Raw genomic sequence first — 27,892 nt, 5'->3', positions numbered from 1 at the left:
TTGTTTAACCATTTGCAGACTTTTGAGAGCAAAGAAAGTAAATGATAAATGATCCTTGTGACTTGTGAATGACCACCGTGGCCGTGCGATAGTAGAGAAATGGGCGGTGCGAAGAGGCTCGACCCCACGAGACCAGAGCCGTGTTGTCATGTTTTCAAGAGTAGCGTTGCGGTGCAGGTCTGAAGACGGTGTGCACAGCCTGGACAACTAGGTTTAGAGGCATTGGAGAATCAAGGAACCCGTTTCGTCAAGTCGTTTGCATTGTGGATTGCAGAAATCTTCACTCACAATGAGTAAAGTACAAGGTGGAATGAAATGCGTGAAATATCTCTTATTCGTATTCAACTTCATATTCTGGGTAAGTCTCTCCGAAAACGACAATTATAATCTTGCATGGAAACACAATGTTGCCTTGATAAAACGCTTTGTTCCTCAGTGGTAACCCTTTTGCTCGTACAAAGAAACCGTTTTGCCGATTTTGAAAAGACCTATCGATATTTTTGCCGTGCACATTTATTTATATACAACTAAACAACTGTAGTGGTTTACTCAATTAGGATATGTCTGCCTCAGTCATCATTAAATGTGCTTTAAATTCAGATGAAAATGCTCAAGGTGTCGACTCCTTTTATCATTTTGAACACTGTGATCTACTAACGTAGCGTACTAACGTAACGCTGTTTGTCTTCAAATTCTCATCAAAGCTAATGAAAGTCTTCCTGTGCCATTGTCCGATGTGGTCCCCTCTTGTCATTTGTAGCCTACTGTAACATCAACCTGCCTAATGGACTACAGTTGGAAATTAGCCCCTGGGCTACAATCTGGCACATTTATCTGTACTGCTGTACATGTTTATTAATGTGCATTGTCCTGAAATAAATAAATAAATCTCAATTGGACCGGTCCCATCTTATCTCATTGGGACCGGGTCCCATTTTATCTCATTGGGACCGGGTCCCATCCCATCTCAATGGGACCGGTCCCGTCCCATCTCAATGGGACCTGTCAGATCCCATCTCAATGATGTAGCCTACATGAAATGCACCACACATGTGGCGTTATACTATGTAGGCCTATCTAATGGGCGTAACCCTCGTGGCATGTAGCCTAGACCTAGAAGCTTAACCTTTTCTCGGACGCTGACAGCAGTCACACAGATGGAGGTGCACATAAATCACTAAAATGCTCCTATGCTTTACCCTATCTCGGACAAGGAAATCAAGCTCTTCATAGACGGTGAAATAGTGTAGCGAATGGCAGTTTGCGGATGAGGGAGATTATGATAGGGTGTTTGTTCCTCAATATATCCATATATTGGAAACGTTAGTTTTTGAGGTAGTTTCCCTGTGCGATAACTAAGAGTAGGTCTCACTCTCTTTCGAATAAAGTTGATATCCAAAACGAAACAACTGCTAAACATATTTTTATTAAAAGCAGCGAGTAAACATCAGCCTGTAGAGCATTGAGGTGAATCATCAATACGTTGAACCGATGGCGATAATTATAGGTCCATGCTTATGGTTTACCATCATGAATGGGATAAGAGCACTGTGTGTTAGAACCGTAGAAGGCTAATATCTCCACTATGTCCCACAACTTGTACAGTGTTCACGGTGACTATGTACACAATAGTTCTAGACAATTAACCTATTTGAATGTTTGCCTACACTAGAATCCTCTCTCTCTATTTTAACAGTTCCACATCCTCCCCACAATGTAGATGTCAATGATCAAATCAGGTAATAATTAACCAAAACACAGAGTTGCTTGTGTTCTCATCATGCAGAAGAATGCAGTTGCAATTTTCAACCTCCCCTAGTGGCCACCCCAATTTAACACACCGGGCTTTAATATGTAACGTTGCCTAAAATATTGAAAGTATTAAAAGTAAGGGTAAGTATAAGTATGTAACTTATTTTTTCATTGTTCAGTGTTTAATCATCTATATAATTCCAGACATTGCATTCTCTGTCAAGCAGACAAGAAAAGCCACGGTATTGTTTAGAAACTGAAGTGATACATCACAAGTCTTTCGCTGTTTGGCTTGGTAACCAGGCCTTGTGGCTTGGTTAGCAGGCTTTGTGGCTTGGTTTGCAGGCTTTGTGGCTTGGTAACCAGGCCTTGTGGCTGGTAACCAGGCCTTGTGGCTTGGTTACCAGGCCTTGTGGCTTGGTTACAGCAGCCTACACTCATTTTTGGACAGTGAGGGCGGCCCGAGGCCTCACAGGGCATCATTTGAAGCCATAAACGGATACCGAGATTTGCCTCATTGAACTGCAAAGAGGAACCAAGTTGTATTAATATAACATTGTAAGCCAAACAGCATTGTTACGATTACATAATGAGTAGTTTTCACTACTGGTCCCTTCGAGTAATTATTCATACAAAATGGAGACATTTTAAACAAAAGTGAATCTAAAAAGAACAGTGCTTCCAAAATGATCCGCATTCGTTGAATGTGGTTCTGACAGCATCACACAGTCACCAAGGCGCTTATTCATTTGATGTGACCCCTCACAGCAGAATACCAAAAATATGTGACACATCTCCATCTGTTTAAAATAGGTGGGGAAAACAGGAAGCCACATAATCATCATTATTTTCTAATACTGTTTGTCAATATAACACATTTTCAGTGATTTCCCCCCAAATCTTTAAACCAATTGTCCTCAAAACCTGTGTTCTGATGCTGTCTGCTGTCCCCAGCTGTCTGGCTCCATGGTCCTGGCCGTGGGGGTGTGGCTGAGGTGTGACTCGGACACCGACCTGCTTCTAGCCGGTGCTGGAGCCCCAGACAGCTTCTTCATAGGTACCCCCACCCACCAACACATACTCACCTCACCTTCACATAGGTACCCCCACCACCAACACATACCCACCTCACCTTCACATAGGTACCCCCACCCACACATACCCACCTCACCTTCACATAGGAAAATATTGCATTGTATTTCATTTATATTATACTTTTATAATATAATATAATTAGGATATATAATATAATATTTATTATATACTATGTTGTGTTGTGTGTATTATGTTGTATTCACTGTATTCAACCTAGCAATCAGAAAAGTATATAAACTGTTATATATATATATATTTACATAGTCTTACACAACATAACGTGAATGATATTTTCTAACCTATCCTGGTCCCATGCATCATGTATATATATATATATATATATATATATATATATATATGATCTTTATATGATCTATATATATGTATGATTAAAGCTTACACAACATAATAGATTATTTTCTAACTACATATACTGTATATTTGTATATATATAGTTAGAAAATAATCAATTATGTTGTGTAAGCCTTGATCATCGTTTAGTGTAGTCTGATAGGAAAACAGAGAAGAGTATTCCTCTCATAGTCCTGGAGTACTGCTATAAACCTTAAGCTTAAACATGGTGCAGCTGTTTTGGGTGAAGTCACGTTATTCCAGTTTCAACAACACTATTAAATCAAAGTGAATACAATGAAACCTACTGGGTGAGAAATGCATTCCTTATGAATTCTACATTAGGCACAATGTACACTACAAACCAGCGCCCCAAGACAAGCTCCTTTTTAAATCTCACAAGATGTTGTATTCCAGTCGCCTGTGAGGCATTCTGTTGTGAGCGCCTCACACAATAGGCCCTCTATAGTCCAGGGGGTCCGTAGGACGACGACACTAGAATGAAGCCTATTCTTGTTGTGTATCCCTTTTGCAGCGTGACCTAACATGGTGACTTCATTTGAACAGCTTCCTCATCGTTCTTTCACAGATCCCGGCCCCCCCTACCACCCTCGGGTGTAGTATTATTAGTAGGCGTAGGAGCACGTATGGTTATGTCAGTCCTCCATCCTACACTCTTCCCTGGGTCATGTGTTGTGATACTAGGAATGTGAATAACTCAATGCTATCATGGTTGGATAATCAGTGGGAGGTATGAACAAATAATCAAATATTCGATGTGTGCCCACATTCACAAAGGAAGCGACGGATCATCGTCAATCATTCACTTAATATCTTAAATGCACCCCCTCCATGTAGAATAAAAAGGAATGCAGATTTGATTGTGTTGACCTCTATGAGGTCACTGGCCCTTTAAGGGGAATTGAGTTGACCTGTATGAGGTCACTTGCCCTTTGAGGGGAATTGAGTTGACCTGTATGAGGTCACTTGCCCTTTAAGGGGAATTGAGTTGACCTGTATGTTGTCACTTGCCCTTTAAGGGGAATTGAGTTGACCTGTATGTGGCCACTGGCCATTTAAGGGGAATTGAGTTGACCTGAATTAGGTCACTGGACCTTTAAGAGAAATTGAGTTAACCTGTATGCAGTCACTGGTCATTTAAGGGGAATTCATTTGACCTGTATTAGTTCACAGGCCCTTTAACAGGAATTTAGTTTACCTGTATTTGGTCATTGGTCCTTTAAGAGGAATTTAGTTTACCTGTATTAGGTCACTGGCCCTTTAAGAGGAATTTAGTTTCCGTCTCTGATTAGAACTGTCAATATATGGTGGGTTGTTTACCTTGGAGCTAAGCAACTTTCTGCAGTTTCGGGGAAGTTGTGTGTAAATGACAGATGATGTAGGTTTGGGCTTTTTCGCTACTGCTACTTATCCTGATGACCGTTAATGTAAATCCATACTGATCATTCTTTCTCCGCTAGTCAGATCGTTAGACATGTTCGCTAACGAGCTAGGCTGGCTATATCCCATGGTTCTCTGTAGCATTAGAACACTGAACTAAATCATCTTATATTGTACACGATTCATGACTTTTGAGATTGTATTGCCCAGTGTTATGAGGCAACTGGTTTCCGAGCATGTGCGCGATCGTGCTTTCCCGGATCATCCAGATGAAGCACGTCTGAGCAGTTGTCTCAATTCCACAAACGTACTACCTGCATTTAGTATAGTCTCATTGTCCCTGTTGTAAATAGGCATGTCTTGCAGAGTACCACATTAAAGTATTGTACAGCCCTAGTGTTGATCTAAATGAATGTGGAAATGAAATGGAACTGCGCCACATGCTGATGCTACTCCTCCAAAAATGCCAAAGATCACTTATGTTAACTTTAAGAAACTTTAATGTTAACTTTAAGAATTTCCTTTGTAGAACAATGTCCTTAGAATACTTTCCTCAACTGGGCGGCAATGATATTGGACTGATCTCATCCAGCCCAAGACATTGTTTTTGTTCATGATTGATGTTTTAGAGGTTTTTAACGTGGAAGCATACTCCATGAATAAGAATTGTCTACAAGTTAAAGCCCAGATCGAGGACTGAGTGTTTTAGCCTGTAATTCAGTAACGTTAACGCTGGTCCAAGCCTGATGTTCTGACAACATCTGGCCATTTGGCCTATATCTAAGACTTGCATGGACAACTATATACCATGTACGTTATTGACATTAGGGTTTTAAATGAATCAGACTAGCAGTTATTGGACTATATGAGGTTTGCAATGCATAAAGGTAACCAGTTGCCTTAAACCAGCCTACGCCAAGATGTTAGGATTAATTATTCATGATGGTTGATTCAGTGTACCACGGTTGCGTACGGAATCCACCTAACAATCAGTACTTTCCCATGTATAGCTTAATCTGATTAAAGCCATAGTAAGACTATGCTCCTCAATTGGACAACTGTAATTGCCGATTATACATGGGGGTGAGAACATCGATTCATTGGCCGAAGAATTTCATACCCACAGACTTCTTGTCGTATGCAGAGTCCGCATACGGCAACATTTCCTTTCACCTCAAAATGTCGCGGTTCAATCTGACTTCAGAGAGTCAAAGCCAAAGTTCCTTTCACCCAATTCCTTCTCCACCATGGCCGAGCAACCCAGTCTCACCAATATGCGTACAGATCGCACGGTTTGACACTTTCAAAATGCGTGCAGTACATACGCCAAATGACCATTTCGCGTGCATATGATACGCAAAACCCAGCATTAACTACTGTGGAGGGAGGATGCGTCCATTTCGCGTGCATATGATACGCAAATCCCAGCATTAACTGAATGGGAAATGCAATATTTTAGGACAGATTCACCATTAAACGTGTTTCTAATGACATTTCTAGCGAGAAATGTACTTTTTCCTTGAATAATCTTCAGTCAGTGAATGTGTATGATCTTTATTAATCTTTATTATCTGAATGGGAAATGCAATATTTAAGGACCGATTCACCGTTAAACGTGTTTCTAATAACGTTTCTAGCGAGAAATATACTTTTTACTTGCATAATCTTCAGTCAGTGATTGTGTCTGATCTTTAGTTTTATAGTTATTAGGAAGATTTTATCGGCTCGCTCGCATGTTTCAACGACGTCAGGTTGTTCAACCCAGTCGCCAAGAAAAAACGTCAGTGGTGTACGTTTCCATGAACACTGGATACGTAGCATTTCAACGTAAAAAATAGCGTGTTATACCTACAGTATCCACGTGTGCCGCTGTGGAGGCGGGTTTCGGGGTTTGGGTTTCACGGCTTTCGCGGCAAATTGTGGACACGATTGTTTAGGGGGGGGGGGGAGACTGTTGTTGACCGGGGAGGGGGGGGGGGGGGAGAGACACGTTTGTTGAGACACGTTAGTTGAAGGGGGGGGGGGGGGGGGGGACACGTTTGTTGAGGGGGGGGGAGACACGTTTGTAGGGGGGGGGGGCACGCTCGACAACGAGAGTTGGTTTTTATTGAACGCTCGACAACGAGAGTTGGTTTTTATTGAACGAGACTTCAACACGGAACAGCTGCGCGAAACGATGGTCACGTCACTCTCGGTGACGGTGTCGACAATAATGAACACACGAACAATGTTAATAGAACAACACACAACCACATAACATCCCGAACCCATTAACCCCACTTAATCCTAACAACAAAACAAGTTAACAAAAGCCCCATTTGTCAACTGAGAACCCCAATTCCCAGAATCCCCCGCGGCTCCGGAACACGGCGTAGCTTATATTAATCTTTATTATCTGAATGGGAAATGCAATATTTTAGGACAGAAACACCATTAAACGCGTTTCTAATGACATTTCTAGCGAGAAATGTACATTTTCCTTACATAATCTTCAGTCAGTGAATGTGTATGATCTTTATTAATCTTTATTATCTGAATGGGAAATGCAATATTTTAGGACCGATTCACCGTTAAACGTGTTTCTAATAACATTTCTAGCGAGAAATATACTTTTTAATTGCATAATCTTCAGTCAGTGATTGTGTCTGATCTTTAGTTTTATAGTTATTAGGAGTTGATCGGCTCGCTCGCATGTTTCAACGACGTCAGGTTGCTTTCGCTAAACTAGCAGCTCACGTGCTTCCGGCGTTTGTGTTATTAAACTGTTACTTTATGTAACTTTTAATGATATCATCTTGTTAGAAACACGTATATCTGAGAGCCAACCCAGTCGCCAAAATCATACCTACGTTGACACTGTACGTTTCGTGAACACTGGATTACGTCGCATTTCAACATAAAATTGCGTGTTATACACACACACACACACACGCACGCACATGCACAGACACACACACACACAAGCACACACAAGCACACACACGCACGCACAGACACACAGACACAGACACACACACACACACACACACACACACACACACACACACACACACACACACACACACACACACACACACACACACACACACACGCACACACGCACACGGTGCATTTCGCTGCTAAAACCACAACAAAAAATATTCCCTCAAATATTATTACTTTCAAAACGTTGGCCAAAATGGCCAATAATATCATTTTTTTTTGGGATGCTTCTAGGACATTTTGGGTGGATTTTGAACGGTATGTGGGGGGCACGTTTTTTGCAGGAAGATCTGGCTCCACCCCGGCGTGGTGGCGTCTCCTTTTGACCTTTTGACCCCAGACTTCTGGGGGAATAGCTGAATCAATTCATTAGTCAATCAGAAGCATGTAAATATCTTTCCGGTGGCGGAAGAGGACAAACAAGGTATCCTTCAACATCTACGCTTCCAGGCGATTGCAACGGTGCCACACATGAGCATATTCGAACATGTTTAATGGTAGTAATTAGCTGTCGAAATTGGAGGCCTTAATCAATACTGAGCAGCTATTGATTTGCTTCCCGATAAAGATTTGTCACAAATGACATGTTATTTAGCATCTACACGTTGAGCTGAGTCCAATGACACCAAGAACGACTCTCTAGCTAATGGTAACATGTATTTTACATGGTACACCTAGGTCTAGGACATGATCTCGGTGTAGCAAGAGGCCGAGCTTGATCTCATTGGACTCAGCTTAACGTGTAGATGCTAATTAACATTAATTTGTCAAAAATCTCCATCGGGAAGCAAATCTATAGCTGGTCATTATTGATAAAGGCCTCCAAAATCGACAGCTAATTACTACCCCGAAACATATTCAAATATGATCATGTGTGGCACTGTTGCAATCGTCTCGAAACGTAGATGTCAAAGGACACCTTGTTTGCTCTGCTGCACCACCGGGAAGATATTTTCATACTTCTAATGGATTGATTCATATTTTAAGGTTCTCGGAGTGAGACTTTAAGTGGCTGCAGCAGAAGTGTTGCGACGAAAGATGATATCAAGAGATTTATAGAATATTCCCATTCACATTATGATTCTTCGTCGTAACTTCCGACCAAACATCCTTTACATTCACAGAGCGAAGATTATGAAAGTCCAGGCTCAGCAAGTGCTCCATCTCGTTGCACCTGCACCCAGCGGCTCGCTTGCAAGATTTTGGCCTGAAGTTCTTCCCAGACCTATACCCTAACAGTCCAATATGCATATCTGAGAATCAGGCCTCTCTTCAATAATGACAAAATGTAATGAGAGAAATACAGATTCACTTTTTGTTATCTCATAAGCGGCGTGGTGCCGGCTCCTTTTGACCTTTTGACCCCCGACTTCAAAAACGTGGCCACAGGCCAGCTGTGTCTACACACCTTTAGCCACAAATGTACACCTCCATCCCACAAAAAATGGGGACTAGAAACTAACCTCTGTCTTATGTACATACACTGTACTGTTGGAGGTCACGCCCCTTTGCCGACCTTTTCGAGATAGCTAGGGATGCTAAAATGTTTACACACATTTCCGGGGCCCCGTGTACGACATATCCGAGATTTGGAGTTCTAGCCCTTAGAGATAAAAAGTTTTCCCAAATGGAGTGTCATTTGGACAAAGCCCCTCAGAAGTGTAGCCTGCAAGACCTAATGGTTCAGAATGTGGTGGAAAAAGAGTTTTTGAGATAGGAAGGTCCTACCGCCCTGAAATTTTAATACCTTATTCTAGGGCCTAACTGGGACCTCCGCACCGAAACTTGGCCCGGTCCGACCCCGAGGGCAGGAAGGGGGGGCCCTTCCTGCCCGAGACTTGGCGCGGTCAGACCCCAAGGGCAGGCCCCCCCTTCCTGCCCTCGGGGTCCGACCGGGCCAAGTTTCGGTGCGGGGGTCCCAGTTAGGCCCTAGAATATGGTATTCAAATTTCAGGGCGGTAGGACCTTCCTATCTCAAAAACCTTTTTTCCACCACATTCTGAACCATTAGGTCTCGCAGGCAACACTTCTGAAGGGGCTTTGTCCAAATGACAGTCCATTTGGGAAAACTTTTTTTCTCTATGGGCTAGAACTACAAATCTTGCATATGTCGTTCTCGGGGCCCCGGGAAATGTGTGTCAACATTTTAGCATCCCTAGCTATCTCGAAAAGGCTGGAAAAGGGGCGTGACCTCCAACAGTACAGTCAATGTACATAAGACAGAGGTTAGTTTCTAGGCCCCATTTTTTGCGGGATGGAGGTGTACATTTGTGGCTTAATGTGTGTAGACACCGCTGGCCTGTGGCCACGTCTTTGAAGTCTGGGGTCAAAAGGTCAAAAGGAGCCGGCACCACGCCGCTTATGAGATAACAAAAAGTGAATCTGTATTTCTCTCATTACATTTTGTCATTATTGAAGAGAGGCCTGATTCTCAGATATGCATATTGGAATGTTAGGGTATAGGTCTGGGAAGAACTTCAGGCCAAAATCTTGCAAGCGAGCCGCTGGGTGCAGGTGCAACGAGATGGAGCACTTGCTGAGCCTGGACTTTCATAATCTTCGCTCTGTGAATGTAAAGGATGTTTGGTCGGAAGTTACGACGAAGAATCATAATGTGAATGGGAATATTCTATAAATCTCTTGATATCATCTTTCGTCGCAACACTTCTGCTGCAGCCACTTAAAGTCTCACTCCGAGAACCTTAAAATATGAATCAATCCATTAGAAGTATGAAAATATCTTCCCGGTGGTGCAGCAGAGCAAACAAGGTGTCCTTTGACATCTACGTTTCGAGACGATTGCAACAGTGCCACACATGATCATATTTGAATATGTTTCGGGGTAGTAATTAGCTGTCGATTTTGGAGGCCTTTATCAATAATGACCAGCTATAGATTTGCTTCCCGATGGAGATTTTTGACAAATTACATGTTAATTAGCATCTACACGTTAAGCTGAGTCCAATGAGATCAAGCTCGGCCTCTTGCTACACCGAGATCATGTCCTAGACCTAGGTGTACCATGTAAAATACATGTTACCATTAGCTAGAGTGTCGTTCTTGGTGTCATTGGACTCAGCTCAACGTGTAGATGCTAAATAACATGTCATTTGTGACAAATCTTTATCGGGAAGCAAATCAATAGCTGCTCAGTATTGATTAAGGCCTCCAATTTCGACAGCTAATTACTACCATTAAACATGTTCGAATATGCTCATGTGTGGCACCGTTGCAATCGCCTGGAAGCGTAGATGTTGAAGGATACCTTGTTTGTCCTCTTCCGCCACCGGAAAGATATTTACATGCTTCTGATTGACTAATGAATTGATTCAGCTATTCCCCCAGAAGTCTGGGGTCAAAAGGTCAAAAGGAGACGCCACCACGCCGGGGTGGAGCCAGATCTTCCTGCAAAAAACGTGCCCCCCACATACCGTTCAAAATCCACCCAAAATGTCCTAGAAGCATCCCAAAAAAAAATGATATTATTGGCCATTTTGGCCAACGTTTTGAAAGTAATATTTGAGGGAATATTTTTTTGTTGTGGTTTTAGCAGCGAAATGCACCGTGTGCGTGTGTGCGTGTGTGTGTGTGTGTGTGTGTGTGTGTGTGTGTGTGTGTGTGTGTGTGTGTGTGTGTGTGTGTGTGTGTGTGTGTGTGTATGTGTGTGTGTGTGTGTGTGTCTGTGTCTGTGTGTCTGTGTCTGTGCGTGCGTGTGTGTGCTTGTGTGTGTGTGTGTGTGTGTGTGTCTGTGCTTGTGCGTGTGTGTGTGTGTATAACACGCAATTTTATGTTGAAATGCGACGTAATCCAGTGTTCACTAAACGTACAGTGTCAACGTAGGTATGATTTTGGCGACTGGGTTGGCTCTCAGATATACGTGTTTCTAACAAGATGATATCATTAAAAGTTACATAAAGTAACAGTTTAATAACACAAACGCCGGAAGCACGTGAGCTGCTAGTTTAGCGAAAGCAACCTGACGTCGTTGAAACATGCGAGCGAGCCGATCAACTCCTAATAACTATAAAACTAAAGATCAGACACAATCACTGACTGAAGATTATGCAATTAAAAAGTATATTTCTCGCTAGAAATGTTATTAGAAACACGTTTAACGGTGAATCGGTCCTAAAATATTGCATTTCCCATTCAGATAATAAAGATTAATAAAGATCATACACATTCACTGACTGAAGATTATGTAAGGAAAATGTACATTTCTCGCTAGAAATGTCATTAGAAACGCGTTTAATGGTGTATCTGTCCTAAAATATTGCATTTCCCATTCAGATAATAAAGATTAATATAAGCTACGCCGTGTTCCGGAGCCGCGGGGGATTCTGGGAATTGGGGTTCTCAGTTGACAAATGGGGCTTTTGTTAACTTGTTTTGTTGTTAGGATTAAGTGGGGTTAATGGGTTCGGGATGTTATGTGGTTGTGTGTTGTTCTATTAACATTGTTCGTGTGTTCATTATTGTCGACACCGTCACCGAGAGTGACGTGACCATCGTTTCGCGCAGCTGTTCCGTGTTGAAGTCTCGTTCAATAAAAACCAACTCTCGTTGTCGAGCGTTCAATAAAAACCAACTCTCGTTGTCGAGCGTGCCCCCCCCCCTACAAACGTGTCTCCCCCCCCCTCAACAAACGTGTCCTCCCCCCCTTCAACTAACGTTTCTCAACAAACGTGTCTCTCCCCCCCCCCCCCCTCCCCGGTCAACAACAGTCTCCCCCCCCCCCCTAAACAATCGTGTCCACAATTTGCCGCGAAAGCCGTGAAACCCAAACCCCGAAACCCGCCTCCACAGCGGCACACGTGGATACTGTAGGTATAACACGCTATTTTTTACGTTGAAATGCTACGTATCCAGTGTTCATGGAAACGTACACCACTGACGTTTTTTTCTTGGCGACTGGGTTGAACAACCTGACGTCGTTGAAACATGCGAGCGAGCCGATAAAATCTTCCTAATAACTATAAAACTAAAGATCAGACACAATCACTGACTGAAGATTATGCAAGTAAAAAGTATATTTCTCGCTAGAAACGTTATTAGAAACACGTTTAACGGTGAATCGGTCCTAAAATATTGCATTTCCCATTCAGATAATAAAGATTAATAAAGATCATACACATTCACTGACTGAAGATTATTCAAGGAAAAAGTACATTTCTCGCTAGAAATGTCATTAGAAACACGTTTAATGGTGAATCTGTCCTAAAATATTGCATTTCCCATTCAGTTAATGCTGGGATTTGCGTATCATATGCACGCGAAATGGACGCATCCGCCCTCCACAGTAGTTAATGCTGGGTTTTGCGTATCATATGCACGCGAAATGGTCATTTGGCGTATGTACTGCACGCATTTTGAAAGTGTCAAACCGTGCGATCTGTACGCATATTGGTGAGACTGGGTTGGGCCGAGATAACCCCCACTACGAGTCTTTACTTGTTGTTTAAGTACCAGAGACTGGGAGAACCCGACTCAGTCTTTAAGATTCATGATATCAGAGAATATCCCTGTCAATTCGGCTGCTAGGTCGGAATATGGTCAGAATGAAGCGGCCACTGTTTCTTGACAGGCTGGGTACTTTATTCCTAGTTCCACTTACTTTACAAACTAGCCGTCATCGCGCACACACATGTGCTCGCTGTAGCTATCTTGCTGCTTGCCTCGTTTAACTGAAGAACGGATGCGAGCGTCGTGGCGCAATAGTTTCACAAACAACCGCGCAAGGAGATTGACAAAATAAAAGCGTATAATACAGCGATATGCATCGATGTTTGGGCGTTGCATCGATGCAGTTGGATCGTCAATCGATGTATCGATCTACATCGATGGATCGTTACACCCCTATCTAGCAGCGAGGCCAGTGGGAGTGATGTTTCACATGTGTTACCTCATAGTGTGTGTGTGTATACGCTCTAGCAGCGAGGCCAGTGGGAGTGATGTGTAGCCAGCGGGGCCAGGAGCGGCCCTCCCTACGGGTCATTCCTGTTTCCATTCTGTCACCTCTGTGCCCACATGATTCAAGCCGTAAACAGAGCTCCCTGTCGTGTGTGTGTGTGTGTGTGTGTGTGTGTGTGTGTGTGTGTGTGTGTGTGTGTGTGTGTGTGTGTGTGTGTGTACGTGTGTGTGTGTGTGTGTGTGTGTGTGTGTGTGTGTGTGTGTGTGTGTGTGTGTGTGTGTGTGTGTGTGTGTCCAACTTAAAATAATGATGTAAATGAATGTAAACAATTTCCAGAAGATGAAGTACTCCACAAGAAGAGGCATCTACCTCCACAAGTGAAGTAATGGAAAACTGATAAGTAAAGACCTATCTTTACATATCAGTTTTAAAGTAAATGCATATCTTTCCGAGATGGCTTCTGAACCTAATATTTATTGATAGAGAATTATTTTATATCAAACAACTTTCAGTTCTGTTTTGACGTTTGCCATTGAGGAATATGAGGTGCATTGTCTTTCTTTCCTTGAAGCTGTGGTCCATGTAGCAGGAAAACAAGCATACACGTTTCCCAGTGTGTATTAATTACATTCCCACTGCAGTTCCTGCCCATGTCAGTGATTAGGCTCCCTACTGCTCTCCTGAGAGCCGCCCGGTGTATAGTTACAGCGTGAGCACTCTGGTAGTGAGGGCTGGGAGCCAAGGGGGGTGTTTACTTAGAAAGCTTATCAGGACTAGCATCAGGCTGCACAGTATCTTATCTCACAAAAGTGAGCTAAAATAAGGTAACGGTTTTCCCAACCATCCAGAGTTTGTGTATTGTAATCCAGAATACAAAAACAATAGTTTTGACCAAGAATTGCATGTTGCTGCCCTCTTCAGGTTGGTCCTTAATGACCTGCTTCAGTTCTCCAAATGTAGTATTCAGTTGTATTCCCATAGAGCTAAACATCACTCTCATTTATGGTCATTTGTTCTTTGAAGTCATCAAATGTAGTATTCAGTTGTATTCCCATAGAGCTAAACATCACTCTCATTTATGGTAATTTGTTCTTTGAAGTCATCATTGGTTTAACACTTTGTCAACAAGTTAGAGCATTAAAAAACTGCTAAAATGATGAAATTGCAACATATATGTGCTGTATCATGTATTAAGCGTCTTAGAGTACCATATTAAGCGCTATATATTTTTTTTTTATTATTATTATTATTATCATACAGATAGCATTGGTTTGAAGACATTGAAAACCATGGCAATGCAATTGTGAAATGTATGTTTGTTAATCCGTGTAGTAAAAATAACAAGTATACATTGAATCATTTCCACTGTGTGCGTGTTTGTGTGTGTGTGTGTGTGTGTGTGTGTGTGTGGTTGTGTGTGTGTGTTTGTGTGTGTGTGTGTGTGTGTGCGTGTGTTTGTGTGTGTGTGTGTGTGTGTAAGCTACTCATGTAATGTCAAGTTTATCCAAATTAAAAAAACATAGCAGGCTTCAATAGATGGATCCTGATCTCTGTCTCTGGACTCTTGTCTCCACAGCGGTCTACATCTTGATTTGTGCAGGTGGGCTGATGATGGTGGTGGGCTTCTTTGGATGTTTTGGCGCTGTGCGAGAATCTCAGTGTCTTCTGGCGTCGGTGGGTCCATATGTGTGTCACGGCCACTGTCGTATGGCACCCAACGCATTGGTGTTATAAGCAATATGTGTAGAATCTTCAAGCCTAGGTCAAAAGTCCAGTTTCATTTAATTTAGTGGCATCTGAAGGAACAGACTTGACAGAAATGGTATATAATATTCATATCTATGTTTTACTCAGTGTATAATTGCACAAGAAAAGAGTCATTGTGTTTTGGTGGCTTTAGAAGGAGCCCTTTATACCTCATCAGGGAGCAGAGTTGCACCGGCCTGTTTCTACACTATCCCAGAACGGGAAAATGGCTCTAGGGAGGACGTGGTTTTCATCATAATCGCAATCCTACTAGTAACTTCCTAGTTGACCTATAGTTTTAGAGACTAAAAATCTATCATGGAAACTCACCAGCACATGTAAGGTGATCACCTAATTTTAGAAGAACTAAAGCAGGCGTGATAAGCTGCCAGTGGATGCCTTTTAAACAAGTGTTTTGTATTCCACAGTTCTTTGCTTGTCTTTTGATAATCTTTGGGGCCGAGGTTGCTGCTGGGGTTTTTGGTTTCTTAAACCAGGAGCAGGTAGGCCTTATCAAAAAACAACAACTCTATATGCAATATTCATAACACACACCATGTCCTATGAATAGCTTATTGACTCTTATTTATTCCCTTCTATATTAGATTATTGAGGAAGTTCAAAAGTTCTACAGCACTTCAGTTGCCGAAGCCGCAGACCCCAACTACAATGGCACCACAGTCGCTTCTATCTACCACAGTGTTGTAAGTAGATTACCGTGGATCGTCTCCATTTAATTCCCAAAATGTTCATGGCAGAAAGAGGATGTTGCTTCCATCTTTCCTGTAGCTGCATTGCTGTGGAGGGTCCAGCCCAGACCCAGCTCTGTGCCCAGAAACTGAAGAGAAAACCAAGGTAGGGTCTTCTTTGGAACTCTTAGTGGCAGGACAATTTCAAAAAGCCATTCAACAAAGCATAGCTAATGCTTCTGACAGTCTTTAACATGACCAAACCTGTTAAACCTGTGAACATGTATTTGTTAAACTAGCCTTTGTAATAAGGAGTAATGGAGCACACGAACACTTTGGTTATAAGCATTATGAAATATAAAATATTAACCTGTGAAATTTGGGTCTTTTTAACAGAAATGGCAGTTTCTCCAGAAATGACGTCCAACTGTTAACTGTTTCATGTTCCCACAGGACTGTTTGACTGCAATAACAGACTTCTTCAATGAGAAGCTCTATATAGTCGGCTTCGTTGGGATTGGAGTTGCAGGAGTCATGGTGAGGTCTCTTCCACATGAGTGATGAACACATGAGCTTAGACTATCGTCTCCTTGCTCTGAATGGACTCTTCTTTCCCCAGAGATGACACTATTTCATGTCTATGCAGTGTTTTTAAACATGTCAATGTAACATACAATGTAAAGGTATCCCTCTGGTTTCTTGCAGGTGCTTGGCATGATCTTCAGTATGGTTCTGTGTTGTGCGATCAGGAACAGCCGGGAGATCATCTAGGAATACTCATTCGGCACTACTCACACTCCTACCAGCCGTTCCAACATACATCTTAATGTACAGCTAATACTTAGCCTGTCCACTGATTGGAGACAGTGTTTCCCATATTTTAAGCTTTGAAGGAATGAATTCATTACAATTGGAAGGACCTTCTTTGTTTGCAAAAAATCTATTAGCACTAAAATGAACAAGAAAGCATTTTTTTTTACACACTTGCCAAATATAAATGGCTACTTTGTTTGTTTATAGCCAGTTTAAAAGAAATGCAATAGAGTATAACTGTAAATAACGATAACCGTCCTGGTTGAAGGCAACTCCAGTACATTACAATTATTTATTTGATCAATGTTAAGTGATATAAAACTTAAATGTCTATGAGTTAGATGAAGGCTTCAATGTTTTAAGGACTGTTTCATAAAATTCATGATGTGCCCAGAGTTACACTATCGTTAAACATTTACTCTCCCTATTCCAATTTAATCAAGCTAACCCTCATCTCCTAGTTTAATGAAGTATTTGCCTTAACGGAACAATGTGATCTTTATCAGCCCAGAGGGTGAGGAGATGCAAAACACTGCTATAATCTTGTTCACGGTCCACAGTAATAATCCCACATTGCAATGTTTTCACATGCTCTTTTTAAGCAATATCATGTGAAGTGTCAGCTGTTTGTAGTGTGCTGAATATTTAGGCTGTTCATTGGTTAGTGTGCAAATGAGATGATTTAACGCACACATATTCTTAACTAAACTAAGAAATACATTTGGCGCTTAGGACAATTGCTTTTGTAGATAGGAGTCATCTGCACAAGTCATAGGTTCACTCAGCCAGAGAGAGCTGTGCTTTATTTAAATAGCTAGCTAGAAATCCACATACGACACACGTAAAAAACATTTTGTTGGAACATAACACAGATTGTCTTATTGAAATATTAACTGACCATTTTAATAAAACAAACTAAAAAGATGAATGTATGAATGTTTGAGGCTTAGGCTACGGGCTATGGTCTCACCACCATTTTGAGTTTACATGGACAAACCCGTATTATGTGTGGAAATCTGCATCTTAAGTATTGGCAAAACAAACAGTACATGCAACACCTCAGGTACAGACTAGACAGTTGTCTGGATGGTCCAATGGAAAAAACACTCCAAAATGTATCAAAAATATATCAGTCAAAGCAAATAGTAGAGCCATTAAGTTTGTTATTCTTTAAAAAATAAATATAAATAACAGCCCTTCTGCTTTAACAAGTATTTCAGTCAGATATAAATATGACTACACAGTACTGCTGTCAAGCATTTTTTGACCAAAAAAAAAAAGAATACGTTCACTTTTAGATCTTCTTTCCCTCACAGAGGGAAACCCAAGACGTACACAAGATGCATACAGAACACGGCATTCTGGAGTCGTACAAGCCTGGAACAAACCAAACTATACTGCCATTGGTCACTGGCTGGATCAGGGAAACATGTGAAGTGCATCAAAGTGCGTAACCCCGTATCGCCTCCAGGGTTCCTCTGGCACACTGATTCGGTGTATAGCTGCCCATCCGTGGTCAAACAGACTTCCTCTCATCTTGGGGGAGGGGGGGGGAATGCATAGTCAGCCTGCTTGACGGGGGACGCTTCAACGCAGTCTCCTTATGTGGAAATGAGACTGAGAGGAGAGTTCTCTAGGATGTACTCTCCCACTCCCAGGAAGTACATGACCTGTGCAATACCGAAGAGAGGCGCGATGACCAGCGCCCGGCAGCCCGCGCCCTTCAGGAAGGCCGAGGGTCCTTCCTTCTGCAGGATCTTCCTGGAAAACCCACAGGCGGGAAGGAGAAAGAAAGCTGGGATGAGTTGAGAATTCAGCTTAGTAAGCCCTCGACAAAAAGATACCACAGGAGGAGATTATCACTGATACTGGCGCCATCGTACCGTATACAGTCCACCACGCCCGTGTACGTCTCCTCACCGCCCGCTTTGCTCAAGGACTGCAGTCTTGTCTTCACGACTGGGGAGAAAAAACAGACCGCAAAATAATTAACTCGGGAAGAGAAACCGCGAGGAGCCCCACAGACGGGGTGCGCCGTGCGTCTCCGTACGCTCGTACTGTCCATGGAGAGAGGGCTTACCGTCGCAAGGGTTCACCGCGACGGCGGCCGTGGAGCCGGCCAGGGCGCCGGACAGGAAGGCCCAGTAGAAAGGGGGGGGCTGCTCTAAGCTGGGCTTCCCCAGGCGGTTCAGGTGGGCGAACAACGGGAAGTACACCACAGAGAACGGAACGTCTCTGGAAAGAAGATACAGGGAAATTATTATTTGGGATAATCGGGTCAGAAAAATGTAGATATTTTACTTTTTGTCAATTCAATCAACAATACATATTTTGGCCGATCATGCTTATCCAAAGGACCACTGCCAGTGTGCATTACGCTTATTTATAGTCCTAGAGAGGGGGTTGACTCAAAGAAGGCATACCTATGCAAACTAACAGTATTGTGGCTCACCTCATGATGGTGGCCCCCAGGCCTCGGTACAGGCCCTGGATGCCCTGGGTGTGGAGCAGCTCCCGGGCGATCTGCATGGCCGACGCGGGCCGCGGCAAGGCCGCCACATTGTAGGAGCGGGTCAGTATGGGGTTGGGGACGACCAGCTTCACCGAGCTCATGACGCCGGGGCTCCGCTGGGCAGCTGGAGGAACACAAGTTAAAAAGGTTAAGTAATGCATTCCATTTAACGGTGAAACTGGTTGAAAGGGGTACCGTTTAATGAAGTATGCCTATGTCAAAGGAGTAACAAAGAGGATACAGAACACGATGTAGAGTTGATCCCTTATATAGTCACAACTGTAGGCCAACACGTATTATGTTTAGCTGTACGAGTGCGTCCATCATCTTGAGATGTTCAGTAAATACAACCAGCCTGGAGATCGTATTTGCCACAACAGAGAGGAGCTCCCGTTGGGCCCCGGCAACGGGCAAGTTGCACGTAGAGCCGTACCTCGTCCGCTTTAGAGACGACCAAACAGGACATACCTATTCTTCCAGCGTCCTGCAGCTGGATCTTCAGCATCTCCATGGGGGTGGTGATGACCACCTGACACATGCCCGCCCCGCAGCCGGCCAGCATCTCCCTGAGCACCGTCAGCCCCTTACTGTCCGGACACAACGGGGAATGAGTCAGTGAACCACGGCGAGAGCGGGGGCCAGGGAAGGCTCCAGGGTCGTCCTTTCTTACCCGTCTTTGCTGAGGTGATGGCGGAAGAAGTCGTTGGCAGCCAGCTTTATGGCCTTCTCAGGGGTGACCAGGGTGAGATTGACCGCAGCACCTGAGGAGAAAAACATTGGGAGTGAGCAACGACTTTGCGACCGTGTGACAAGAAAAGAAACGCATTCAGAACCAGGGTCGACTAACAGTAGGTTTAATTTACTCAACCGATAGAATCTGATTAACAGAATGAAATCCAGAAAGAGATGCTCAAGGATGGAGGATTGAAAAAGGGGGGAGGGGCCGAGAGGTGGATTAGGAACATGTTAGAACGGAGAGAAGGAAGGACGTAGCTTGCCGTAAGAATAACTAGAGCAGAGAGAAAACTGACCCACTTGTTATTCAATATAGAACAATTATGTTTATGTGATGAATGATGGGTTAGGGGGTTAATAAGTGAAGGAGAACAATATTAGAATGGATTGGGTAAAGAGACAATGGCTTGGGAAAGGAGCCAGGTCCTTCATGCACTCAGACTGGGGGGGAAGGGGCTCATGGCCAACCGCTAAAGGCAAGATTCTTTCAGTCTGGTTGCCACGGAGGTTTTTAAAAACACCCCACCACCCTCCTCCAGTCTTTAAGGGCACAGCTATTGCTCACCAAACAGGCTAAACACAAAACTAAAGACAGAGGAAGGCCAAAAAAAGAGTGGCAGGTTTTTACGAGATAGACATGGAAACAGAAGACATACAATCATAACACATTCAAACAAAGACCTGTGCCTAGTTATGTTCATGAATAAGAGCAGTGTAGTAAGAACCATTAAAGGATTTGCCTCCAGCGTGGCTGCGCCATATCGGCTAGCCTTCAAAATCCCAGGGGTCTGCAATATGAAAAACACAGATGCAAACACACGGCATTCCTCATACAGTTGGGAGACCTCTCGCTAGAAGGCCCCTTCAATAGACAGTTCTTATTTAAAAAGGGATGGCCAACAGTTAGCTCGGCCAATGTCCTCTTCCCTTTTAGAAACAAAACCAGGGCTATGCCCGTTGTCACTCGACGCCCGTTTAGGACAGTGCTTACTACTAAACTGAGAGCACAACACTTTCCTTACTATATTTACATTTCACAGCATTCTAACACATTGCTACCACTTGGTGTAAACCAAGTCCATTTCCAAGCAGTTGACAGAATGTTGAATCAGAATTAAACCAGAGTATGTTATATTAATGTCTGGGTACTTTTCAACTTTTTCTAAGGACAGCTTAAATCTCTGGAAGTGACTGAGCTACATTCTAAAGCGGGAACATGTCTTACCTCTGTACATGCCAAAGTACCCCTCCGACCTAACTGTCTTCACAAGGCAGTCAACCCTAAAGAGAGAAAAATAAATAACAACATAGAAAGTAAGTGCATAGGACATGTAAGGGAAAGCTATTAAATAAGGGGATGTTCAACTAAGAAAACTGGATTCTGGGGCTTAAGTATGTAATGCACGCAAATAAGACTTGGTTAAGTTGGAGAAGAGAGAAGGCGAATGTGCTTTCCAACACCGTCATGTTTCTAAACACTTCAAGGATTACTTTCAAATACCAACTGGGTGTAGCTCTCTATAGGAACACATTAGAGTACAGCAGCCCTACTGGGGCAGGAGGGCATGCTGGAGCCCAAATGGCGGCTGCTGGAATGGCGCAACATAAAACAACCCTGGCCCCCACATTCCCCTGGGCTTAGAGATCCTCAGTAAGAGAGCTTAACAAAAGGTTGCTGCATTCAAACCAACCCTACGAACAAAGAATGCAAACCAACTCATGCAAATACACCAAGGTGGCTGCCAGGGTGGAATACATCGCTGTTTGATACAGGCCCCAACACGGGAATGAAAGCTAAAGCATGTTGTGTTCAACATGATGAGACCTAGAGTATAGAGCGCTACACATCAGAGTCAAGTCAGGTACTTTTAAATTTGCAAACTATGATAACCCATGTAACACCAGCAACTGCCAATAGCCCTCCAGGTAATACCATTGTTTAAGATAGATGCAGCTGGCACAACCTGTTCTGCAAATACAAAGCTACGGCCCTGAGGGTCTACAGGGGGAACTTACATGCTTTTGTAGACCTGTTGACCTGGTCTCTGATTTTGTAGCCTGGTTTTAGCCAGGTCAATAGGGAAGACACAAGTCACCCCAACGATGCCAGCAATTCCACCATTAATAAGCTTGGCTGGCAGGCTACAAGGGAAGAAAAGGTTTATATTAGTAAAATTCCCATATCGCACACGCACAACCTAGTTCAATTTTAATAGCCGGTAGGAAATTAATTATTAAATATTTTAAAACAACATACCTGATTGGTTGCTGAGACATGTTGATTTTGTGATGATCAAAGAAAAAAATATATGTAATGTGCAAAGAGTCTTCTAGAGTCGATATGAGACGAGTCCTAAAAAAGAGAATTGCAATTATCAGTTTAAGCAGGCAAACTTCTAGGTATTGCACTCACAAGACAGTAGTAGCTCAGATATATATCTGAATGGAGAGCTTATCGCGCAACGTCATAGGTCACATGACGCGCCTTCAGCTGCTCGAGGTGCCTCTAAAAGGGGGAGTGTCTAGCTCTCACAGCACACAGGAATGCCCTTTTTGTCGCTTCCGGTAAACTGATCTTCGTTATAAAAGCAGAGCAACACAAAGCTTTGTAAAACATTGTAAAAGGAAAACCTTTCTGCCATGTAATAGCCCTTACTGTTGGATATAATACGCGAACTATCAGATATGACGCATTGTAGTTCCACAAACCGTGTCAATTTTAGAAAAATTAATAAACATTTAATAGTAAAACCACAATAATTTGAACTTCAAAGTAAACTAATCGTTACATATTTTTGGCCCATTGTAACATGCTAGCTTCTCTATCGGACAGCAGGAAGAACGATACCACCATGGCGAGCGTATCACCATTAACATTTCTTACACATTGAAGTGGCAAAGATAAAGGATCACGGCAGTAAATCGTGAAATAGTTGTAATGCAGCTATTCATCAACTTAACAAAGTTTCTTACCGTGTATAATTTATTATTGAATCAAACTGCAGCGTATCCTGTAACCGGCTGTAGTGGTATCTCCGGGGTTTTGAGTTCAAATATAAAGAGGGGGCCGGCTAGTGGAAAATTCCATTCCTTGGTAGGTGGGCGGTACTAAGGGTAGGGGGGCGGGACTAAACTGTTCAGTCGTTGGTAAGTGGGCGGGACTAAAAGTCATGGTGATGCCTCTGACACCAGCCATCCGAGTTGCAAGTGGGGAAATCCTGTCATGGAATGGCATGAATGTACATCTGCCCATCACACCTCTAGTGTAAACCTGAAGGTCTGCTATTGGAGGCAAGAAGCCAGCCTTGTCGTGATCGTTAGTCCAGTTATTTTCCATCATATATATATGACGTATTAGGACAGTGTTTCAGTGTATATATATACATATACATATATAAACATATATACTCAATAGGACAGTGGTTTCCAAGGCAGCGTTCCCTGAACGGGATTACAGCAACCATAATCTGCTAGTGAAAAGAAAATTGCAAATAGCTGCCGTTAACAATATCCTTGTTATCCTCCATGTTTACATTTCTTCATGATTGAATAATTCTTGTTAATAATACTTGCGCCATTTATATAAAGTACATTTGTACATCTGCCCATCACACTTCTAGTGTAAACCTGAAGGTCTACTCTTTTTGGCAAGAAGCCAGCCTTTTCAATAATACTTTTTGACAACTAATGCAATTTCCTGTTGGGAGCTGGCTGGGTTTTAAGGATAGGAACCAGGGAATTAGAATGATTATTTATCATACTGGGCACACTGTCTATATTTTTAACATTTAAATAAACACATACATTAACATATTTTCTCAAGGCAATGGAACAGGCATGGTGGCCATTTCACCTTCTACCACTCTTCTGTTCCTATTTAAATAATGTGTTATGAAAGCAGAATGGAAGCCTAACCCTAAAGGAAACAGAGAGCAGGGATCTACTATATCGTCTTTCATTAATGTTAAATCAGATCTGGTATGGTTCCTTTAATATTTATTAATCAATGTCATTTTCTGACACATTTGTGTTCCCTGCACACAAAGAATTAAGCTCATAAATTAACTATATTTTATATTATTAATATTATTATATTGTATGTATTTTAGACACCTACATGTATGGCTCCCTTTGAATGGCTGCAAAGTTATGGTATACTCTCACAACAGTGCTATTAAAGATTTGGAAGATCCAAAGTGAGTCATGCAGGCTGAAATAGCGGTGGGATGTCATGTGAGGATAAGGCCATGTGACTATGTGTTTATTTAGTTAACAGTGCATACTGTACAGTCTGCTGCCGTCCAGAACACAATGTGATAATGAACAGCAACAAACAGATGAATCACTATTTACAGACATAAGCTTTCATTCAGCGGCTTTCATGGGACACAGGTTTAAGACTAGATTGTATGTTCATCACGAGGGAGTCTGAGTCACACACACACACACACACACACACACACACACACACACACACACACACACACACACACACACACACACACACACACACACACACACACACACACACACACACACACACACACACACACACACACACACACACACACACACACACGTATTGGGACGCCTTTGTATATAATTTTGTCGCCCAAATTAATAATATTAAAACATAGATTTGTATGCGTGATATTTGAAATATCTTTATTTGGAAATAAACAAAAAGTAACAAAACGTTTGTATGCAGTGTATATTCAGATGGTTTTTTTTCATGGTACTACTACTCCCTAGTGGAAAATTACCCTAGGTTGATGCCAATATCCCTTTCTTTTCTCTCAGTATTTCAACAGGTAAAATACTAATGTCAATATCGACCAGTCCTAATACTAACGATAGAATTAATATTATTAAAAGCAAATGGTGGTCATTATAACATCCAACAGTTGGCTGCTCTTAACCCCATAAACATACTGAAAAGCCCCAAACAAGCATAGGAAAAGAAAACTAAAAACCTGAATCAAACAGCCAGCCTTTAGAAATTAAAAGGGCAGCAGGAAGTTGCTCTGGTAGATGTGTCTGACGGGCTTGGTACACGTGGGCCTGTTGCTGCTGGCTCTGTGGGCGCACTCATCGACTGCGGTGTTGCAGGCTCCGCAGTGGCAGCTGAGGGCCACGGGGTAGCTGAACAGAGAGCTGCCCTCGCTGGGGCAGCCGGGCAGGATGGCCGTGCGGTACTCCACCTGGTTGTAGGTGCAGCCTCTCTGGAGCAGAAAGCGCAGGCCCACCAGGTCTCCCATGTTGCTGTCCTGTTTGGTTGACATCATGGTTGTAGAATAAGAACATGACCCAGAAACCCTTATTATTTTTTACTTCATCAGGCCTAAACATTTTAACTGTTACAATTTTAGATGTCTCAACAATCCTACATTAAAGTTCCAAAATATAATAATATGACTAGTCTGAAGTTTGTGTGAATAGTTGCCCAGCGCAAGATACAATATTAACGGCACATACCCGAGAGTAACAGAATCCCATGCAGATGGTGGTGTTGATAGCCACACAAAAGTTACACTCGGGCTTCTCCACGTAGAGCGTGTAGTCCGTTGGGACGCACATCGGAGCAGCTGGGCTGAACATCAGCAAGAGGACGCTGCCCACAAACACAAAATAATCCATTCTCTAGATTGAATTAGGTTGCTAACTATGGGTCAATCTACGACTTGATGTGGCTCTTAGCCGAAGCAGGTTTTTATGCTTGGTTATCTGCTGACCCGCTGAAGGTTGGCAGTATTTATGTTGTAACATTGTAATCCTTATTCATACCAAGATCCTCGTTATCTTTCATGTGTGATGAGGGGGAATATCCAATCCATTATGTGATTGACATGCATTAAAGAACTCAAAACACAGGTATAATAATAACTTGGAGGAGTAAACCCCGTGGGTCATTTAGGAGCATGCCACTAGATGTCCCCATATGAAAGGAAATACTCTGTATTTTCTGATTTAGGGTTTTAAGTTTGCGATGGGGCTGGGGGTATGGTTGGTATATGGTCTTTTTATAGACTCCATAGCACTGAATAACAATGCAGAGGGACCCAAAAGTGTATCACCAAGAAGAACCACATGCAATTAACACAGCACAGCCAAAGATCACAGAGCAAAACGAAGGCTCTCACCGAGAGGGCCAGGGTGTTTGTGTCTGCATGCGTGTCCACATGCTCAACAAAGGTTCCTCTCAAACCGTCGTCGCTCCAGGTTGCTCACAGGCCTGCTTCTACGAAGGGGCAATAGGGGGGCACTGCACCCTCAGTTTCATGTTTAATACAACCCATAAAAAATGCTAAACAATGACTGGGCATTATTGGTTTTGATATATACATCACTGAAAGCTCATATCACAGCAGTGATACAGCAGTGTTTTCTCAATGTGTATGCTGGCCACGATTTGGCCAGTATATCAACTGCCTCTATCCCCTCCACACCAACAAAGGCAGACGCCCAAAGGAATATTTTTGCTAAATTATTGTTGTATTATATTATTATAATCTGTAAATCCTCTGTAAGATATCAATCCCAATATCTGGTCTGCATGCAGATTTCCCAGATGCGAAGCTTGATAGCCCCTACAAACAGAAACAAGAAGGGGCCTTTACCCATACAGATATGATTGTAAATTAGAGTTTGGGTTACTTTTTAACACTTGTTCTCATGATCATGGTTAATATTACGGCTGAACATTGTGTTGACTGGTTGTATGCTCAATGAAAAACTAAACAACGAAGGCCATGTTTCTCAGAATTACAAGAGGGCAAACTATGTCATCTATTCCGGCAAATTTCAGCCAGTGATATTAGGATGATACTAGCAAAGATAAGCCATGTTACCTTAATATGCTAAAAATAAGGCAAACCAAAACATTAATCTCTGAAAAAACATTAAATCATTCTATTATCAGGCTTTACCAGGTAGAATATATTCAGATAAAGTTTATGCAGTGATTTCAATGCTGTAGCAACTAATGTGACCGCATAGTTTATTGCAACAATATGGTTTTTTGACCACAGGGCTGAACCCGCTTCTAAGGAAACCCATCTTTATTAGGATATATTTTTGGCCTCAACTTCCATAGGAACATGATCTCCAACCTAAACGACAGAAGAGACCACCCATAATAACCCATATTACCGTTTCTGGTTTAGCACCCCCTAGCGGCCAAAGAAACAGCAAAACGTCACGTATGTCAAGATGGTCTGTCAAAACAAAATGGATCTGTTATATTCTCAGTAGACGGCATTTGCATTAAAATGCACTTTGATAATCTTTCTGGCAATAAATGTGCATTTAATTTGGTAATCTTCAGTCAGTAAATGTAGATTTAGTTTAGTTTGTTAGTTCATTTCCATCGTTGCCATGGTGATTCATATGGATGCTGCTTTCCCTGAGACCACACTGCTTGTCTTTGTGTTTTGTAGTCATCTGAATTGTTGTGTAAAGTATTATTTTATGTGACTGTTCCTTCAATACAAAACGTTGATTTTCGATTGATCCAGGGATGACATTTATTTCCTTTACTTTGGGACGGACTGGGACGACAAGGATTTTTGGGGCACTAAGGAAGTTTGATTTGATCCGTTCCAAAGGTCATTTTTATACATTTTGTTGGACAATATAAACATGAAAAATGAATACCACTTTAAAAGGTTCTTGAAGCTTTAATGCGTCAATAAAGTAAAAGGACTTCCAAATGATCATCATCAACTAGTAGACCTATACAGGAAGTGATAAGAACACACCATTCATAAGGGCTCTGAATGACGAAGGACTACGATTTTTATATGAAACTTTATATGAAAGAGGGCCTCAAGGACAAGTTACATGATCAATCTGGGGGCTGTCGCCCTTCAGGAAGTAACCCACTACGGCCCACTCTTGATATTTTGA

The 27,892-nt window shown here is 42.4% G+C and overlaps 3 protein-coding genes across 3 annotated transcripts; 1 reads left to right on the top strand and 2 right to left on the bottom strand.

Moving 5' to 3' along the window:
* Positions 1–143: 143 nt before the first annotated feature.
* Positions 144–17,657, top strand: LOC130373250 (tetraspanin-2-like). Its single transcript, XM_056579655.1, has 8 exons — positions 144–358; positions 2,707–2,809; positions 15,069–15,166; positions 15,667–15,741; positions 15,844–15,942; positions 16,028–16,093; positions 16,381–16,464; positions 16,633–17,657. The coding sequence occupies exons 1-8, from the start codon at positions 290–292 to the stop codon at positions 16,696–16,698; spliced, it is 660 nt and encodes a 219-aa protein (XP_056435630.1). The 5' UTR covers positions 144–289; the 3' UTR covers positions 16,699–17,657.
* slc25a55a (solute carrier family 25 member 55a) lies at positions 16,438–23,069 on the bottom strand. The gene is made up of 10 exons (XM_056579534.1): positions 22,961–23,069; positions 22,245–22,340; positions 22,004–22,129; positions 21,213–21,268; positions 19,923–20,013; positions 19,721–19,839; positions 19,193–19,376; positions 18,821–18,975; positions 18,624–18,699; positions 16,438–18,501 (listed from the first exon to the last, which is right to left on the bottom strand). The coding sequence occupies exons 2-10, from the start codon at positions 22,262–22,264 to the stop codon at positions 18,342–18,344; spliced, it is 987 nt and encodes a 328-aa protein (XP_056435509.1). The 5' UTR covers positions 22,265–22,340; positions 22,961–23,069; the 3' UTR covers positions 16,438–18,341.
* Positions 23,070–24,638: 1,569 nt separating this feature from the next.
* tshba (thyroid stimulating hormone subunit beta a) lies at positions 24,639–25,678 on the bottom strand. The gene is made up of 2 exons (XM_056579407.1): positions 25,463–25,678; positions 24,639–25,254 (listed from the first exon to the last, which is right to left on the bottom strand). Exons 1-2 carry the CDS (start codon positions 25,622–25,624, stop codon positions 24,988–24,990), a joined length of 429 nt encoding a protein of 142 aa, XP_056435382.1. The 5' UTR covers positions 25,625–25,678; the 3' UTR covers positions 24,639–24,987.
* Between the last annotated feature and the right edge of the window lie 2,214 nt (positions 25,679–27,892).

Source organism: Gadus chalcogrammus, chromosome 1, assembly GCF_026213295.1.
Source record: "Gadus chalcogrammus isolate NIFS_2021 chromosome 1, NIFS_Gcha_1.0, whole genome shotgun sequence".
Lineage (NCBI taxonomy): Eukaryota > Metazoa > Chordata > Actinopteri > Gadiformes > Gadidae > Gadus > Gadus chalcogrammus.
This window is presented reverse-complemented; position numbering and strand designations above follow the sequence as displayed.